The 16,985-nt window shown below is 60.0% G+C and overlaps 2 protein-coding genes across 8 annotated transcripts in view; both read right to left on the reverse strand.

Annotated features, from left to right (window-relative positions):
• The window catches only part of Selenoo (selenoprotein O), a 10,935-nt gene extending 8,152 nt beyond the window's left edge, over positions 1 to 2,783 (reverse strand). For both annotated transcript variants that reach the window (XM_069999782.1, XM_069999783.1), the window contains exon 1: positions 2,206 to 2,783. In XM_069999782.1, coding sequence (XP_069855883.1) covers positions 2,206 to 2,759 — 554 coding nt within the window. In that variant the 5' untranslated portion in view covers positions 2,760 to 2,783. The remainder of the gene's footprint in view (positions 1 to 2,205) is intronic.
• Positions 2,784 to 6,745: 3,962 nt separating this feature from the next.
• On the reverse strand, positions 6,746 to 16,520 carry Trabd (TraB domain containing). Of its 6 annotated transcripts, none has more exons than XM_069999786.1 (12): positions 16,413 to 16,520; positions 12,785 to 12,855; positions 11,862 to 11,926; positions 11,543 to 11,621; positions 10,971 to 11,137; positions 10,490 to 10,630; positions 8,921 to 9,031; positions 8,686 to 8,825; positions 8,274 to 8,446; positions 8,083 to 8,194; positions 7,880 to 7,982; positions 6,746 to 7,226 (listed from the first exon to the last, which is right to left on the reverse strand). In XM_069999786.1, the coding sequence occupies exons 2-12, from the start codon at positions 12,801 to 12,803 to the stop codon at positions 7,065 to 7,067; spliced, it is 1,272 nt and encodes a 423-aa protein (XP_069855887.1). In that variant the 5' UTR covers positions 12,804 to 12,855; positions 16,413 to 16,520; the 3' UTR covers positions 6,746 to 7,064. The 6 variants fall into 6 exon arrangements, with proteins under 6 accessions (XP_069855887.1, XP_069855885.1, XP_069855889.1 ...); XM_069999784.1 differs by having other exon boundaries at positions 11,856 to 11,926; XM_069999788.1 differs by lacking the exon at positions 12,785 to 12,855.
• Positions 16,521 to 16,985: the final 465 nt, after the last annotated feature.

Raw genomic sequence — 16,985 nt, forward strand, 5'->3', positions numbered from 1 at the left:
CTTGGAATGCTGTTAGAGAACTGTAGTTACAAGGGTCTCGGCAGGCACACGTCAAAGGATCATTGTCCTTTTAAAGGAAAAGCATTTTAGCAGAGCTCAGCTCTGCAAACACCGGAAGCCTTCAAACATAAAAAGCACCTTCCAAGCCGGGCGCTGGTGGCTCACGCCTGTAATCCTAGCTACTCAGGAGGCTGAGATCTGAGGATCGCGGTTCAAAGCCAGCCCGGGCAGGAGAGACCGTGAGACTCCTATCTCCAATAAACCACCAGAAAACCGGAAGTGGCGCTGTAGCTCAAGCGGTAGAGCGCTCACCTTGAGCTGAAGAGCTGAGGGACAGCGCTCAGGCCCAGAGTTCAAGCCCCACGACCGACAAAAACAAAACAAAACAAAACAAAAAACAACAAAAAAAAGCACCTTCCAGCCAGGCACCAGTGTCTCACACTTGTAATCCTAGCTACTCAGGAGGCTGAGATCTGAGGATCACAATTCAAAGCCAGTCTGGGCAGGAAAGCCCATGAGACCCTTATCTCCAACAAACCACCAGAAAACCGGAAGTGGCGCTGTGGCTCAAGTGGTAGAGCACTGGCTTTGAGCTGAAGAGCTGAGGGATGATGCCCAGGCCCAGAGTTCAAGCCACATGACCGACCAGAAAAGCACCTTCCATGGCTGGTGACACAACTCAGTAGAAGAGTGCTAGCACATATACAACACAACATTTGTTCCTAGCACCAAACATAACAACAAAGCATAGTCTAACAGCAAGTCACTCTGACAGGCTTTGTCTTTTTAACAACAGAATACAAACATGAAGGATGCTCACAAAGGGAGCAGGCTGCAGGCTGAGGCAGCTGTCCCCCTCCCCAGGGCTGCTGGAGGGCAGCTGGGGTTCTAGGTGGGGCTCAGTGAACTTGGCAGAGAGGACTGAAAGACTGAAGACTTATCAGTGACCCTGGGGATCTTGCCTGTGAGGAGAAAAGGTGGAACCTGGTGAGGGCGGTGGTTAAAGGCAGGAGGAACACGGGGTCAAAGGCATGGACTCAAAACATCGGATCACAGAATGCCAATTTACATGTATTTATTTCAGGCATTCATCAGCACAGGTAAGTGAAAAACAACAGGAGCAGGGTGCTGGTGGCTCACACCTGTAATTCCTAGCTACTCCAGAGGCCGAGACCTAGAGATTGGGGTTTGAAGCCGGCCAGGGCAGGAAAGTTCATGAGTCCCCATTTCAAACAAACCAGGAGGATGTGGTGCTGTGGCTCAAGCGGTAGAGCGCTCGCCTTGAGCTGAAGAGCACAGGGACAGGGCCCAGGCCCAGAGTTCAAGCCCCACGACCGACCAAAAAAGAAAAAAAAACCCAGGGGACTGAAGGTGTGGCTCAAATGGTAGAGCACTAGCTCTAAGAAAGTCAAGAGTGAGGGGGCTGGGAAGGTGGCTCAGTGGTAGAGCGCTTGCCTTGCATGCATGAGGCCCTGGGTTTGATTCCTCAGCACCACATAAGCAAAAAGAAAAAAGCCGGAAGTGGCGTTATGGCTCAAGTGGTAGAGCACTAGCCTTGAGCTGAAGAGCTGAGGGACAGCGCCCAGGCCCAGAGTTCAGGCCCCACGACCGGACCAAAAAAAAAAAAAGTCAAAAGTGAGGCCCTGATTTCAGACTCCAGTATAGGCACAAAACAACCCCCAAGTGAAAACCTATAGGGATGTAAGTGCTGTCCATCTCAGAAGACAAAACAGTAGTGGGATCTGACCACAGCCTGCCTGGCCTCAGGCTGCGTGGTGGCATGCCAGGGCCTGGAGGGACCGTCTGCCAGTCCCTGGGGCAGGCTGGGCCTGACAGTCACGGATAACCCACGTGGGACCGCATCAGTCCACCCTCCACCTCCGAGCCCTACCCTCTGCCCCTCGGCTGATTTGTGGACCGGGCTCCAAAGTCCTCGACTTGTTGTTGAGAACGGCAGGGACAGCCTGGCCGCTGCGGGGCAGACGGATCCCTACTCGGGGTCGCCGCGGGGAGCCCCGCCGCGGGCTTCCTGCCTTCCCTGGCCGCCCTGCACCACCAGGGCGGCTCCCTCCGCGGGGCGCTCGCCCCCCACGTCCTACCCTCTCCGGGACACTCTCCCGGGCTCGCAGTCGGCCCCAAACCGTGACACAAGCGTGGCGCACGCTCGCGCCCCACGCCCGGGTACCGCCTCCCCGAGCCCCGCACCTGGAGAAGGGCGTGGGGCCGGCGCCCTTGAGCTGCAGCTCCCAGCGCCCGCCGGCCGCCGTGCACACCTCGCCCAGGTACATGGCGGCCCCGTCGCCCAGCTGCCCGGCGAACTGGCCGAACTGGTGCCCGCAGTAGCAGTGCGCGGCCGGCTCGGCGCCCGGCAGCAGCGCGTTGCCGCTGAAGAAGAGTGCGGCCTCGGCCTCGGCCTCGCGTGCGGCGGCGTCCAGGCCCAGCAGCGCCAGGGCCGGCCCCGACAGCGCCACGACGCGCGGCCGCTGCAGCGGGACGGGCCGCGCGCGGGCGAAGCAGGCCCCGGGCACCGGGCGCGGGGCCGACGGCGCGCCCTCGGGCCCCGGGGGTGGCGCCTCCACCGGCAGCTCGCGCAGGGCGCGGTTGTCGAAGCGCAGACCCGCCAGCCAGCGAGGCACGGGCTCCATGGCGGCGGCCCAGGCGGAGCGGGGCGCGGGCGGCGGGAGCGGGCGACCGAAGGGCACGGGACGAGCACTGGCCGCCGCGAGCAAAGGGCCAACTGCAGACCTGACGGAGGCCATTCGCCCCGCCGCCGCCGCCGGAAGCCCCGCTGCCCCGACCGGAGGCCCCGCCTTCCGCGTATTCCGGCCCAATTGCGGCCGTGCGCGCCCGGGTCGCCGGAGGCGTGGCTGATTGGTTGCTGCCCCAGAGGCGTGTCTCTGATTGGTTGCAGCCCCAGAGGCGTGTCTCTGATTGGTTGCAGCCCCAGAGGCGTGGCTCTGATTGGTTGCAGCCCCAGAGGCGTGGCTCTGATTGGTTGCTGAGACGTCCACTTCCGTGAGCCGCGACCGCCGGGGGCCGGGGAGATACTGGACGCTGCCCGCCGGACGCCTGCGCCGGGGCCTGCAGGTTCCCAAGCTCTGGCCAGCTGGCGCGGGCCGGGCGGCACTGCTTCGAGGGGGTTGACGTGCCGAATGACGACCCCAGGACGCCGCCGCCGAGGTGGCCCCAGCTAGGGGAGAAGCCCAGGTCAGCCCCGGCCCCACGCGGTGCTGCGGGTCTGAGCCGGCTCCCTCGGGCGTTGTTCAGACGGACGGCGTGGGGCGTTGGGGCCCCGCCTGACGAGTTCCTGGGACCTCTGGGTTCCTGGCGGGAGCCGGCCACCGAGGACTCTGCACGGGGACGATCCGAGTCAGCCGGAGCCCCGGGCGAGGCCGGCAGCCCCGCCGCCCCAGCGGCACCGCGGTTCTCTCTGAAAGGACCTCCTTTACTTCCCTGTTCCGCGTGGCCCTGCCACGGCTGGCCACCGGTTCCTCCGGCAAGCCACCCCCCAGGCTCTGCACCCAGCATCCGTGTCTGGAGCACTCTCCTGGGGCCGCAGTGGACTGCAGAGACCTGCACTAACCCAGCGCTGTCACTTGGGCCTGCGGAACCGTGGTGAATGCTGTCTGCCTTCGGTGCAAGGTGTTGGGAAGTGTGGGAACAGGGACAACCTGGAAGGGTAGATGACTGGCCAGGTGGGAGCTCTCCACTGCACCCAGTAGCAGAGCTGCCCAGCCTGCCACGGAGCCACTGCCCCTGGTTCTAGCATCCTCCTTCATAACTGCCCAGCGGGAGCCTGCCATCACTCCACCCACTTCCTGGGCCTTGACCTTTTCTGACCCCTGGCCCTGGCCTCAGTCTGACTTCCTGTCTCATCAACATCCTGGAGTCCTGGTAGGACTCAGTTATTGAGAGTCCACAAATCTCAGGCTGAATCATCTGCTGGCTGACCTCACCACACTTATAGCCTGAGGGCAACACGCGAGTGCTCAAGGTTCAGGGGACCGGGTGCCATGGCTCACGCCTGTACCATAGCTACTCAAGAGGCTGAGATCTGAGGACTGCGTTTCAAAGCCATTCAGGGCAGGAAAGTCTGTGAGACTCTTATCACCAATTAACCACGAAAAAGCCAGAGGTGGAGCTGTGGCCTAAGTAATAGAGCACTAGCCTTGAGCAAAAAAGCTCAAGGACAGTGACCAGGCCCTGAGTTTAAGCTTGAGACTGGCACGCATGCACCCCAACCCCCCCCCCAATGTTCAGGGCAATGGATAATGCAGCAGCTACCTTGAGCCCATTGACTTTGCCTTACCACACCATTGAGGAACAAAGTACGAGGTCCTCCTGGATACAATAGGGCTGCGCTGGCCTTAGCAGAAGCTGACTGTGGAGCGATTCCTCTCTTGTGCTGACGGGGTCCGGTAGACACTGGGCTTGTTTAACGTGTGAGGCTGCAACAGCCCAAGCCCAGGGCAGCAACTAGGTTTTGGGATTCAAGTTGTGGGAATGCATAGCATGCTCGCCTGCGATGACTCCATGCCCTGTGTGGACTTGTGGCTGATACTGCTCAGGGACTGGTTTGTGGTACAGCAGTCGAGGCAAGGCCTTGGTGGACAGACGCAAGGCCTTCCTCCAGCCTGTGCTGGGCAGTGGGCGGTGATGAGCAGGGCCTGCATTCAAGGGATTCTCGGAGGAACCTATGCACCCAGCCTGAATTCTGGTCCAGGATGCTGAAGGCGCAGCCCTCCTGGCTGTGGGCATGGCCTGAGCGCTGGAATTCATCTCCTATGTGAGGAGGTTCAGCAACCCACTTTTTGTCCCCCTGGGGCTCTCCAAATATGAGCTGTTCAGGAGCAGCCGTCCTTCCCAGAGCGTAGGCTGGGCCTTTGCCTGCCCCCTCTGCCCACTCCCTCTGCCCGCCTCCTCTGCCCTACTCCCAGCTTGCACTGGATTGTCACTGGATAGTATTGGCCAGGCGAGCCACCAGCCACTCACCTGGATTCCTGGCATACTGGCTTATGGTGAGTGTGTAGAACTGGTCTTCTTGCTAGCGTGGACGCCAGCATAGTAGGCCCAAGGCACGAGGCTGTCCGTAAACAGCTCAGTCTGCAGGTCAGGTTGGGAAGTCAAGTTTGAGATGTCCAGCTCCAGAGAGTGGAAACCCAGGTTATTAGCGCCTTTGTGGCCCCAGAGCTCTCTCTGTTCGTGCTCATTCTCATCAAGAGAATACATTTCCCTGCTTCTGGTCTCTGCCCTGTGTTCGTGTGGGGATCAGAGTTGGAGTTCAGAACAAGAACCAGACCTTGTGTCCCCTGGGCAGCCCAGCCCTCCTACCTTCCAAGTCCTGAAAGCTCTTCTGTACTCCTACCAGTGCCGCTCCCTGCATCCTCCCCTCTTCATCCCAGCCCAGCCCCACCCTTCAGCGCACAGACATGCGGCAGGGCAGAGGACAGTCAGGAGTGCTGGCACACTCAAGTGCCTCTGACATTCGTGTTTCCAAGTGCTTTGTATTGGCTTTCTATCAGCGTAACAGAAACAGGTATTGTGATAGAAGTGCAGTTTTTGGGAAGGGAGATGCACAGGAGCATGGGGTGCTGCGGGGGCAGGGCCTCTACCCACACTTCCTGTGAGACAGCACTGGGCCCTTGGGGGGGGGAGTTGGCAGGAGCCCCATTGGCAGAGCAGAACTTGGTCTTCCGTGTCTCTGGCCAACCATAAACATTAGCAGCCCCCAGGTCATGGTGTCAGGCTTTGGGGCCGTGCACAGATGGGCTGCTCATCTGGAACAGCGTGCTTGCCCCTCTGGCTGGCTGGTGGACGACCACAGTGGGCCATAGGCTCATCCACCCAGATGTGAGAGCAGCCCTTTCCTGCAGGAGCCAGGCAAGGCTGCAGCAGATCCAGCTGAGCTGACCGCTCACGACCCTCACGCCTCCCTGCTTCAGGACATCTGCCTTTTTTTTTTTTTTTTTTTTGGCCAGTCCTGGGGCTTGAACTCAGAGTCTGGGTGCTGTCCCTGAGCTGCTTTGCTCAAGGCTAGCGTTCTACCACGAGAGCCACAGTGCCTCTTCGGGCTTTTTCTGTGTACGTGGTACTGAGGCGTGGGTCCTAGGTGAGTGCTCTCCACCAAGCCGCATTCCCAGCCTGCCTCTTTCTGAAGCAGCAGTGGCCCCCAGCTGTGCCCTGCCCTGGTCTGCCAGTGACAGCCCTAGACAGACAGGCCTAGACCAGTCTGCCTCCAGGGTGCCCTGACCCACACCCAGAGTTCCTGGGTACCAGTTCAGGTGGGTTTTAGGGGAGTGGGAAGTCTTGCTGGGTGCTGTCTATGGCTGACAAGTTGGAGGATGCCCTACCCGGCCACACCTGGGGCCCCAGCAGCACCCCCGGGCCTGCTAGCCACCAAGTTAGGAGCAGCCGCCCAGCCCTGGAGCTCAGACCTCTGGACTCTCCAGGCGCTGCTGCCGATCATTCCCACTGGCTGTCAGGGCTGCACCATTGAGTGAGCTGAGCCAACTTCCCTGGAAAGAAACCAGCAAGGACCAGGGCAGAGCAAACAGCTGTGCTTTCTGGGGGTGGGAGGAAAGATGTGAGAAAGCCCCCCCCCCCCATGCCCCACGACAGAACCCTGCACACCCAGCCTCTCCACCCATCTCCAGGACCCCTCGTGTGTGTGTGTGTGCGGGGGGGGGGGGTCGGGGCTGAGGGCATCCTGGGCCTGGAGAAACCCCCACACACTTCACAAACAGGAGCATCCAAAATTATATTTTATTTCCACATCTAGAGCACGAAAGCATGTGAGGCAGGGGCACACAGCACAGCCAGCCAGGTAGAACTGCCCGTTCACAAGGCTCTCTTACTGAGTGACAGCCGTACAAGCCAGCCCAGTAACCTTGGCCCTGGAGGGCTGTGCAGGTGCTGCCTCAGCACCCAGCCATGGCTCCAGCGTACAGTGGCGTCTACTAGCACCACTACAAGGACCAGGGTGGCCTGGATGTCCCCACGCCTGGGTGTGTGGACAGCAGGCTCCAACTCCTCCTGTCACCAAGGAAGGCAGCCGGGCCAGCAGCCTACCCTGTGCTGGGCTGCTGTGTAGAGTCCGACAGGGCGAGCTTGGTACCACAGCGGGCTGTAGCCTTGCCCAGCTGGACACACACACAAGACAACTGGATTGAAGGCTCATATTTCCTGACACTGGTTCCAGCTTTCCTTTTCACTGAAGTTAAAAGTACCTGAGTAGAAACGTGCAGACATTTAAAAAAGCAAAAACACAGGATCTCCGCAGGCAGGCAGAGATGCGGTTGGCACGCCCCACGGGCCAGCCCAGTTAGGAGCAGCATGGGCACCCAGATCCCACACTTACTGGCCCACAAGCCCATGGCTAAGCCCCACTCGCGGCCAGCAGCGCTTGCTGGTGGAGCACAAAGCATGGTGAGGTAGGTACAGCAGAAACTCGCCCGGCCATGGCAGGAGCTGGAGCGGCGGCTCTCACCTCAGCGCCCCCCTCAGCCCTGGCCCCTTAGGGCCAGGCCGCTGGGTGCATGGACCCAGTGAAGCCCACGGATGGCCCCTGAAGTGTGTGTGTGGGTTTCTGGGAAGCCTGAACGCAGATGGTTAAATAATCCTTTATTCAGGCTGGGGATGAAGAGGACAGGCAAGGCCTGGCCCGAACCCCCATGGGGGGTGGCTTGGCTGTGTCTGCCTGGGAGTCCCCGGGCGGGGGCGCCGGGGGCGCCGGCTCCGCAGGAGCCGCGGCTGAGGTGAGGGAGCAGCCACAGGTCCCTCGGTGTGTCACTGGTGCACGGCCCTCCTACTGGCCTGGCCGGGGCCCCGAGGCTCTCTGGAGGCAGAACTGTGCAGCGGGCAGTGACAGGAGCAGACTCACGGTTCGGCGGCCCATCCAGTACAGGCCGTAGCCCAGCAGTCCGAAGAAGGCGGCCTTCATGGCCAGCCGGGACACTCTGCCCGAGAGGGATGGCGGCGGGACACTGCGGGAGGAGGAGGCCTGGGTGGGGCTGTGGCACAGCCCCGCAGCCCCCGTGTGCGGGTCAACGCCACGAGCAGGTGGGGGCGGGAGGGGGTACCCACGTCATGATCTCCTGGATGCTGAGGTCAGCACTCCAGTTCTTCTCGATGCCGGGCACATGGCCCATGCCCACGACACCAACGACCACGGAAGGGACGCACTTCCTGGGCTCAGCTGTGGGGAGGAGGGAGTGAGCTGTGGCTGACATGGGAACCACGGATCCCAGGGGGCCCCCACCAGGCCTGCCTATCACCGTCAGAGGCTCCGGGCAGCTCGAGGCGCCGGGCAGCCTGCCGAAGCATGTAGGTCAGGTAGATGTCTCGCTCTGAGACAATGGTGCGGTGCAGGTCAGGAAATTCGCCAATCATCTCAGCCATCATCTGCTCTAGCAGGTCCTTCTGCTTGCAGCGTTCCACATCATCCTTGCTGGGGACAGAAGACATGCTGCTAGCCGTGGAGAGGGCGCACCGCCAGCCCGCGGGGACAGGCAGAAGGCGCACTGCTAACTTGTGAGCTCCGAGAAGCTGGCAAAGCTGACAAGGGCAGGGACGCAGCACTGCGTGTCTGGGGCTCAGGGGCAGGGGGGCAGGGAAGGTCCTTGTGTGAGCAGGTGAGGCGGGAGCAGCTTCGGAAGGTGCCACGTGTGGGCCAGGGGCTTACTCTACCTGATTGGGTCTGACAGGAAGCAGAGGCCCCAAGCCAGCTTGACTTTCTGCCAGAAGGAGAGGGCGGCAATGGCTCTCTTGAAGGTGACGGGGATGGGCCGGTCGCCCAGGTGGAACTTGCAGAACGGCACCTTGCTGGCCTGGAGCAGAGGCTGGTGTTAGGCCTTGTGGGGCCTGGGTGCTCTAGCCGGGTCATTGCATCCACACAGTCCCCCAGCCTGTGCCCAGTGCCCACCTCCTTGAAGGCTTCTCTGAACTCGCCACCGGGGGCCATACCCAGCTGCTCAGTGATGTGGGCGGACACCTTTAGCAGCAGCATCTGCATGAGCCCTGACATGAGCCCGTTCTGCAGGGAGAGAGGCCACATGAGCCCTGGGCAAGGCAGGGAGGCAGAACGGCACCAGGACACAGGGCAGCCAGCTAGCCAGGCCCCAGCTGTCCTCATGGCCCTTCCACACACAAGGACAGGCCACCCTGGCACAGAGTTCAAACCAGAACAGAGCATCTCAGCCTCAGTCACGTTTCAAAGAGATTTTCTGGAAGAGGGAGGAGTCCGTTCTTTATAGGAAAATTGGAGTTGTTGAAAAGGGCACCTCAAGCAAACAAGCCAGACCCCGGCATCTCAGAGCCTAAGTGCTCACCTCTGTCTGTCATGCCTAGCAGCCATACCCACAGTGATCAACAGCACAGGTGCCTGGGTCCCGCAGAGCTGCTGGACGAGGTGCAGGCTGGTGCACTGAGGAGATGCCCACCCTCACAGGCTCAGAAGCTGAGGTGTAGGCCCTACCCCCAGGGAAGGACCTCTTTAGCTGCCACGTAGACTCCACAGCCTATGCACATGTCCCGAGAGGTGTGGCCTTTGGCCCAGCAGGTGCCCCGAGCCTGGAGATAGTCTACTGCACCAGAGTCCTTGCTTACCTAGGTTCAGGTCATACTAGACAGTCCAACCTGACTCTAGGACTTAAACAGGACCAAATGCCAGTGGCTCACACCTGTAAGCCTAGCTACTCAGGAGGCTGAGATCTGAAGATCACAGTTCAAAGCTAGCCTTGGGAACTGTAAGTGCTGTGGCTCAAAGTGGTAGAGTGTTGGTTTGAGTGAAAAAGCTCAGGGACAGTGCCCAAGCCCTGAGTTCAAGCCCCAAGACTGACATCCCCCCTCACCCCCCGCCCCAAGAAAGGACTTAAAACAGGAACCCTGGGCCAGGTGGTGTCAGGTCTGGCTGATACCAGGGACTGGAGTGAAATCAACCATGCCCGCGTGGCCACATCTTATTAGAAGCTGTGGACACTGGAGTGCAGGCGGGCCTGGGGGTGCGGGCAACGCCTGGCCTCACGTAGTGTGGAAGACGAAGTGCCATCTGAAACTCCCTTGGTGGAGGCAAGGGTGGCTGGTGCCAGCCTCTTCCTGCTGACAGTGTGAGCATGTGGCCTGACTGGGTCTGACTCCTTGTGGACCCAGACCCTCTGCTCTAGGAATGGGACTGGTGCTGATGGCCCCTGGCTAGACTACAGGATGGCCTGTCAAAGTCTGTGATAATCTCCCTTGCCTGGGAGATTTCAAGTCAAAAGTGAGTCGGCCCAGGGAGCCCTGGTCCCAGTTGTTGGTCTGTAGTGGGAGTGAGACATGGCTAGCGTCCTCTGAAAAGGCTGAAGAGGCTATAGGAACACGCTGCTAGGAGTCACCTCCCATGACAGCAGCTGCTGCTGCTCTTCTGTCCACAGCGGACCCATTGTGTCTGTGGTTACAAGGAGCAGGAAGTACAGCCCCACACCTCGTGCAAACCTGAGCACCATGTGCGCACCTGCCTCACAGCCTGCTGCAGCTTTTCCAGGCTGACCTCCTTGGCTTCACGCAACAGCGTCCTCTCGTCCATCTTCAGCATGGACACCCGGTACTGGCAGAGCTCCACAACCACCACGTCAGGCTGCACCTCCCGGATGGTCTGTGGGCGCAGGTCACACCCGGGATGGACAGTCTGCCAGCCTCCACTCTGCACCGGCAGCCCCACCCCCAGGTAGCCGTAGCCATGTTGGAACAATCCCAGTACTAACCACTAGTGCTACGCTGATGATTCAACTCTTAAAACAACTAGAGAAAGCTGTAAGCCTAGTTGTTAAAATGAAAAGGCACGGGGTTTCCCGCTGGAGGCAGGAATTAGCCACTATTCATTCCCAGAGGAGCCTGGAGCTGCGATTGGCCATTGTGTGGTCCAGGCCCAGGTGGCTTGTCATGCCTGGGTGCAGGCCGGGGGAAGAGTGGAGACCCAAGGGCCTGGGGCCTACCTTCACGACATCCCGCTTGCTGTCATCACTGAAGTGGGCCGTGCCCACCACATACACCCTGCTCCCATCCTCAGCCACAAGCTGGGTCACAGTCCGTGGCAGATTGGGCCGTTCGCGTCGCCGCTTGAGCTTCATCTCCAAGAGCAGGTTGAAGGCATCTGTATCAGCTGTACAGAGTAAAAGCCACGAGGAGCTCAGACCTCATTCCAGGGGGCAGGCCCCGTGGGTCCTCAGGATCACAGGAGGATGGAATGGGAATGGAGCCTTGTGGGGGCATGTGCGGCTGGCCCAGAGGAGCTCAGGCCTGCACTCTGCCCCATCTCACACAGGCTATCCCAGGGAAACACCTGGCAGAGCTGTACGACCGGGTGGTGTCCCCGTAAGGCTCAGTTCCAACTAAGCCTGGGTTTAGGGAGGGTCTTAGGGGACAAGCTTCACATAGGTTCAGCAGGTACAGTGAGATAGTCCTGCTACTCACGTACGCTCAGAACCCTCCGCCTGCATAGACCGGTGCTACTCACAGCATGTCCCACCCCACCCCATGTGTCCAGCAGACCCGAAGGAAGACATACACAGGTTCTGGGGGTCTCCAGAAAGTACCCTGGACTCTGCCTCTGAAGTCCCTGAAGCCATGATGGATTCTGTGTTGGCCTGCAGGAGAGAGAGTAGATGTCTTTGCAGCCCCTCCCCCCACTTAACCAGCTCAAGCTCCTCTCAGGTCTTCCCATGGAGAATTTCCTGACCACATCCCGCTCTCCTCAGAGAAGCAGGCAGAGGGGCCTTGGGCAGCACAACAGGGCTGGTAGCATCCCAGCCCCGCCCCGCCCCCCAGCTGTGTGGTGGCGTCGCTGGGAAGCCCCAGGCCTGAAAGTGCTCCCAGCCTACCCTCACCTCCTGAGGTGGCCGCTCTTCCCCTTCCATGGCTGGCTGGAAGTTTCCTGAAGGACCGAGGATGCCTGAGGAGACAGTACAGAGTGCTCACCTGGGGCCCAAGGCTGGGCTCAGGTCCCACTGAGAAGCGATGGGGCCAAGCCAGTCCTAAAGCACAGGACCTTGGCCTTGGTCCCAGCACCACTGACGGACTCCTGGGGCATGCTGCAAAGGCACAGGATCTTTTCTGGCTGGGGAGACTAGTAACCTCCAGGAATGAGGACAGACACATAGGCAAAGTCCCTGGCACACAGAGCATGCCCCAACTCATCCCCATACTGCAAGAAATCAGGAGCAGGGACACTGCATTCTGAAGCCCCTTCGGTAATGATGGCAACACACACAGATGTCAGTAAAACAGAAGGTGGGACGGGGGAAAGCACACAGCTTAGTGTCCTTAGGAGCCAAGACATATTCCAACTGGAAAGCAGCAAGGCCTTTGACAAGGAAGAGACTAGTCAGAAATCTGACAAGGAAGTGGATGCTGGGAGCTCATGCCTATAATCCCAGCCACTCAAGAGGCTTAGCTGTGAGGGTCACAGTTCAAAGCCAACCCAGGCAGGAAAGTCCATGAGACTGGTCATCTCCAATTAAGCTCCAAAAAGCTGGAAGTGGGGGTTGGGAATGTGGCTTAGTAGTAGTGTTTGCCTAGCATGCATGAAGCCCCAGGTTTGATTCCTCAGTATCACATAACAGAAAAAGCTGGAAGTGGAGCCATGGCTCAAGTGGTAGAGTGCTAACCTTGAGCAAAAAGTAACTCAAGGACAGTGTCCAGGCCCTGAGGTCAAGCTCTAGGACTGGTGTGTGCAAACACACACACACACACACACACACACACACACACACACACACAGCCAGGTGCCAATGGCTCACGCTTTTAATACCTGGCTTTTCAGGAGGCATGGATCAGAGCATCTAGATTCGAGCCAGCATAGGCAGAAAAGTCCTCAAGATTCTGTTGCCAAATAACCAGGAAAATACTGGGCTAGAGGCATGGTTACGCTCACTTGGCACCAGCCAAGTGAGCATAAGATCCAAGGTTCAAGGCCTATTATTGATAAAATAAATATCGGGCATTGGTGACTCACGCTGCAATCCTAGCTACCCAGGAGTCTGATACCTGAGAATCTGGGTTCAAAGCCAGTCAGGGAAGGAAAGTCTGTGAGACTAAACTTCCAAAAAGCCAGAAGTCACTGTGGCTCAAGTGGTAGAGTGCTACCTTGAGCAAAAACAGATCAGGAATAGCGCCCAGGCCCTGAGTTCAAGTCTCAGGACTGACCAAAAAAACACAAACTAAAACCTAATAGAGCTAGGGTGGTGCCGCAGAAGACCGGCCCACAGCACTGTGGTTTCTATCCCCCAGGAGCCAGGAGTCCTGTATGCCAGTGCACAGAGAGAAGGGACAAGCTACCGGAGTGGGTAGAGGGAGCGTCTGTCCATCAGAGGGCCGTGCGACTGGAGGAGTAGGAGCACGGTTAGACTTCAGTGAGGTCACAGGACCTCTGGCTCCTACTAGAAAGTCACTCTGCTACTTGGCAGTGCTCTTAAAATATTCAGGCCAGAATCTGCAAGCCTCACACAGAGCCCGAGAAGCTGAGCCTGACAACTGGGCAGGGAGACACAGCAGACACAGGAAAAAGGTACGAGGGGAGAAAATGCAGGCTTGGTCACCAACAGGAGTGGAGTTGGGGCCCTGACTTGAGAAAGCTACCTATATATGACAAATCTATACATGGAGAAATTTGACCACTGATGTCATGTTAAACGAAGAAGTAGAATATTCCACTTTGCCTTTAGCTGTGAAGCTGGTGGTTCTGTTCTGAAGTGTGGGCATGCACCACAGCTGTGCTCTCCTACGAGGGACCTGCACAGAGCTGCTTCAGGATGTGCCTGCACAAAGGGCTTCACCACACAGAACCTGGGTCTCTCTTGGCTTACTCTGCCTACCAATGACACAGAGCTTCCATGAAGGGAAAGTAAGCAGTAAATGGCCTTGGGGCTCTCTCAAGCCCTCTTCCCCTTGGCATCTGGTAGATGCAGGTCCCAGCCCTCAGACGTGTCTCAGATGTGACGATCAGTCTGCTGCTCAGAGCTCACTTCCTCATTTGCAGTAGAACTCAGCACAGTGCCCAAGTGAGTAAGACTTGGGCATCTCTAGTCATAACCAGACACCTGGGAGCTGAGCAAGACGAGGGGAGGCCAGGTGAGCGTGGCTGGGCCTCTGGAAGAGGGACTGGTCAGGGGCAGCAGGGTTCCCAAGGTGCGGCGGCCTAATTATTTAAGACCTCAAGCCAGCCTCAAAAGCCGTCTTCCCAGCCACACAGCCTCAGGCTGCGGCAAGGGTGTGGGGGAAACCGATCCCACAAGCTCCCCTCTACCCGGCGCCTGAGTCTGGAAACTGTCCTATCCTGAGGGTTCTCAGGGCAGCCATCTGGGAAGGACCACCGCTGGCTCCAGGGCTCCCCAAACCCATGGGCACTGGCTCATTTGAGGATCACCCCAGGGGCCTCCTAATTCTTAGATTAAGTTTCTCAAAGGAAACCCAAGCAGGCAGGTGTTCAGAAGGCTTTGGGAAGCTTGACTTCTAAGACAGGGCATGCTGGCCTCCCCCTTCATAAGACCTCGGCTCTGGCCAGGGGGTCATCTTCTCAGGCCTGGGTAGCAGCTCCACAGGGAAAGGGAGAGGGTCATCCTCAGTCCAGCTTAGCACAGGGAAGCAAACAATTCTTATTTACAAGCAGCACAAGGCTGCCAAAGCACAAGAGGAAAACTAAAAAAAAAAAAAAAACCAAAACAAAACCTGTGCGGGCGGGGGTGGGTGCAGCACGGACAGCCAATGGGAAGGGACCACGTTACAACCTCAGCCTGCCCTGCCCTGCCCTCCCATCTGAGCAGCTGAAGGTCTGCGGTTAGCCCGCCAGACCCACCCTCTGGAGCTTGCCCAGGGCCTGCCCAAGCTTGAGAGGAAAGAGGCAGTCCGGAAGGCTGAAGCGGCTGTGGAGAGGCCCAAGCCAGTGGTGGTGGCCAGTGAGAGGTGCCCCTGAGCCTCGTGATGGCTGGGCCACACACATGCAGCACCAAGACCTTCACAGTGTGTAACCCAGGCCTGTGATCAGTCACCAAGAACCAAGACTTTGGGTGGGGGAAGTCAGGCAAGAGAGCTACCTACGGCCCAGGCTGACTGACTCTGAGAGCTGATGCATTACATCCACACACTTCCTGGTGCTCTGGTTTGCTTCCTCTTGGATGTAATCTCAAGCAGGTTACTAATAGTCCCTTCACCTGCTCCAATGGTGGCAGAAGCTATACGGGACCTCCATCTCTGGAGCATCTAGCTACTCTCTGCTTCCTGAGTATCCTCCACAAATTCAAGTGCTCAGGGAGATCAGGCTGCTGCCTCCCAGAGTGGACCAATGTCTCCTCTCCTTCCAAAATCCCAGCCCAGACCTCAGTCGGATCAGCCCCCAACCAGCTCTCCCTGTGGAGTAGCCTGGGCAATGTTTCTAAACAGGCTTGCTGGCAAGCATGCGGCCCATTCCCACGTGCTGAGCCGCGGTTCGCAGCAGGGCTCCCGGCATTCCAACTTCTGAAAGAACAGGTCTCAGACCTCAGATTCTCAGAAGCCGTGGCACGTGAGAGAAGACGGAGAAGGACCCATTCGTGGCAGGGTCCCCAAGGAGGCGGCGGCCTAGGTCCCCGGTCAGAGGCATGCAGCGGCTAGGGGGTGGATGGGGCTGTTTACACTTGAAATGTGCTGTCCACCCCAGGGCCCTGGGCCCGGCAGTGCGTGACCAGAGCGAGTCAGATCAAACCTCTGACCCACCCAGGCCGTGGCTTTCCCTCTAGTGGGTCCAATTCCATACACGGAATTGTGTCCTGCCCAAATTCACACAACACCGAGGGGCGCAGACCTGAGAAGCTCAAGCTGTGTCTGCTAGGACACCCAGACAGGCCACTGAGGACGTGGCCAGACGGGGCCCTCACCAGCAGCCATCAGCTGGCGAGCTTCCAGCCTCCAGAACTGCGCGGAAACGCAAACGTCCGTGGTTAAGTCCCCGCCTGGGCGCTGCGCCCTTGTCCATCGGAAGCCGTCTCCCCCCAACCTGGCTCCCAGCGCGGACTGGCACCAGGGGAAGTCTCTAGAAGGGGTCACTGCCTGCTGAGCAGGTCAAGGGGCGCGGAGCGGACAGGCCCGGGCGCTGCTGCCCCGGAGCTCTCCGTCCGGCCGGAGATGCTCGGAGCCGGCTGGCGGAGCGGGGCGCGCGCTCCGCCCGGGGCGCGGAGGCCTCCCCGCCGCCAGCGAGGCGGCCCGGCGCCGCCCGGCCCCTCCGAGCGCCCCGGCGGCCCCGCTCTGCCCGCCGTCGGCAGGGCCCGCTCGGGCAGCGCGGCCAGAGGACCCCGCGTCCGGGGGGCTCTGCCCTGCAGCCCGCGTCCTCGCCGACCCGGCCGGCCCGCGCCGTCCCGGGCGCGTGGACCCCCGCCCGCCCGCCCGCCCGCCGGACCGCGGCGTACCGAGCGAGGCGGCGGCGCTCCTCAGCCGGCCTCCATGCGCGCGTCGCCCGGCGGACAGGGAGGGCCGCGCCGGGCGGGGCGAGGCGGCCGGACGGGCCGGACGGGGTGAGGGCGCCGGCCGAGCAGCATGCCGGGAAGCGCCTCCCAGGGGCCCGCGCGCGAGGCCCCGCCCACCCAGGGGTCCGCCCCCGCCGCGTCAGCGCCAGTTCCCGCCCCAGGCCTGTCCCCACCACGTCAGCACGAGGCTCCGCCCCTCTCGAGTCCAGCGCCAGGCTCCCGCCCCCGCTTACGTCAGCGCAAGGCCCCGCCCCTCGAGTTCAACTCCAGACCCGCCCCCGCTTACGCCAGCGCGAGGCCCCGCCCGCGCCCGGCAGTGCGGTCCAGCCGCTGCCCAGTCGGTGCACGGGGTGGTCGGCTATGAAGCGGCTGATGAGCGACTGGGCAGTCCGGGCAGGAGACCAGGAGGAGGTGTGGGAGGAAGTTTGGTCCTGCTGCTGGGCCTGTTCAGGGACACCTACCACCTCTTCTCAGGTTCCAGGATGAGACCCAGGCCCCAGCCCTCCTGGGATGGAG

This window comes from Dipodomys merriami, unplaced genomic scaffold (assembly GCF_024711535.1).
Source record: "Dipodomys merriami isolate MVZ:Mamm:240054 unplaced genomic scaffold, mDipMer1.0.p SCAF_55, whole genome shotgun sequence".
NCBI lineage: Eukaryota > Metazoa > Chordata > Mammalia > Rodentia > Heteromyidae > Dipodomys > Dipodomys merriami.

Coding starts and splice junctions, on each gene's coding strand:
- Trabd (XM_069999784.1), bottom strand. Junction 11,622..11,855: donor GGCCACCTCAGGAGGTGAGG/GTAGGCTGGGAG, acceptor TCTCTCCTGCAG/GCCAACACAGAATCCATCAT. Junction 8,826..8,920: donor TCAGAGAAGCCTTCAAGGAG/GTGGGCACTGGG, acceptor CCTCTGCTCCAG/GCCAGCAAGGTGCCGTTCTG.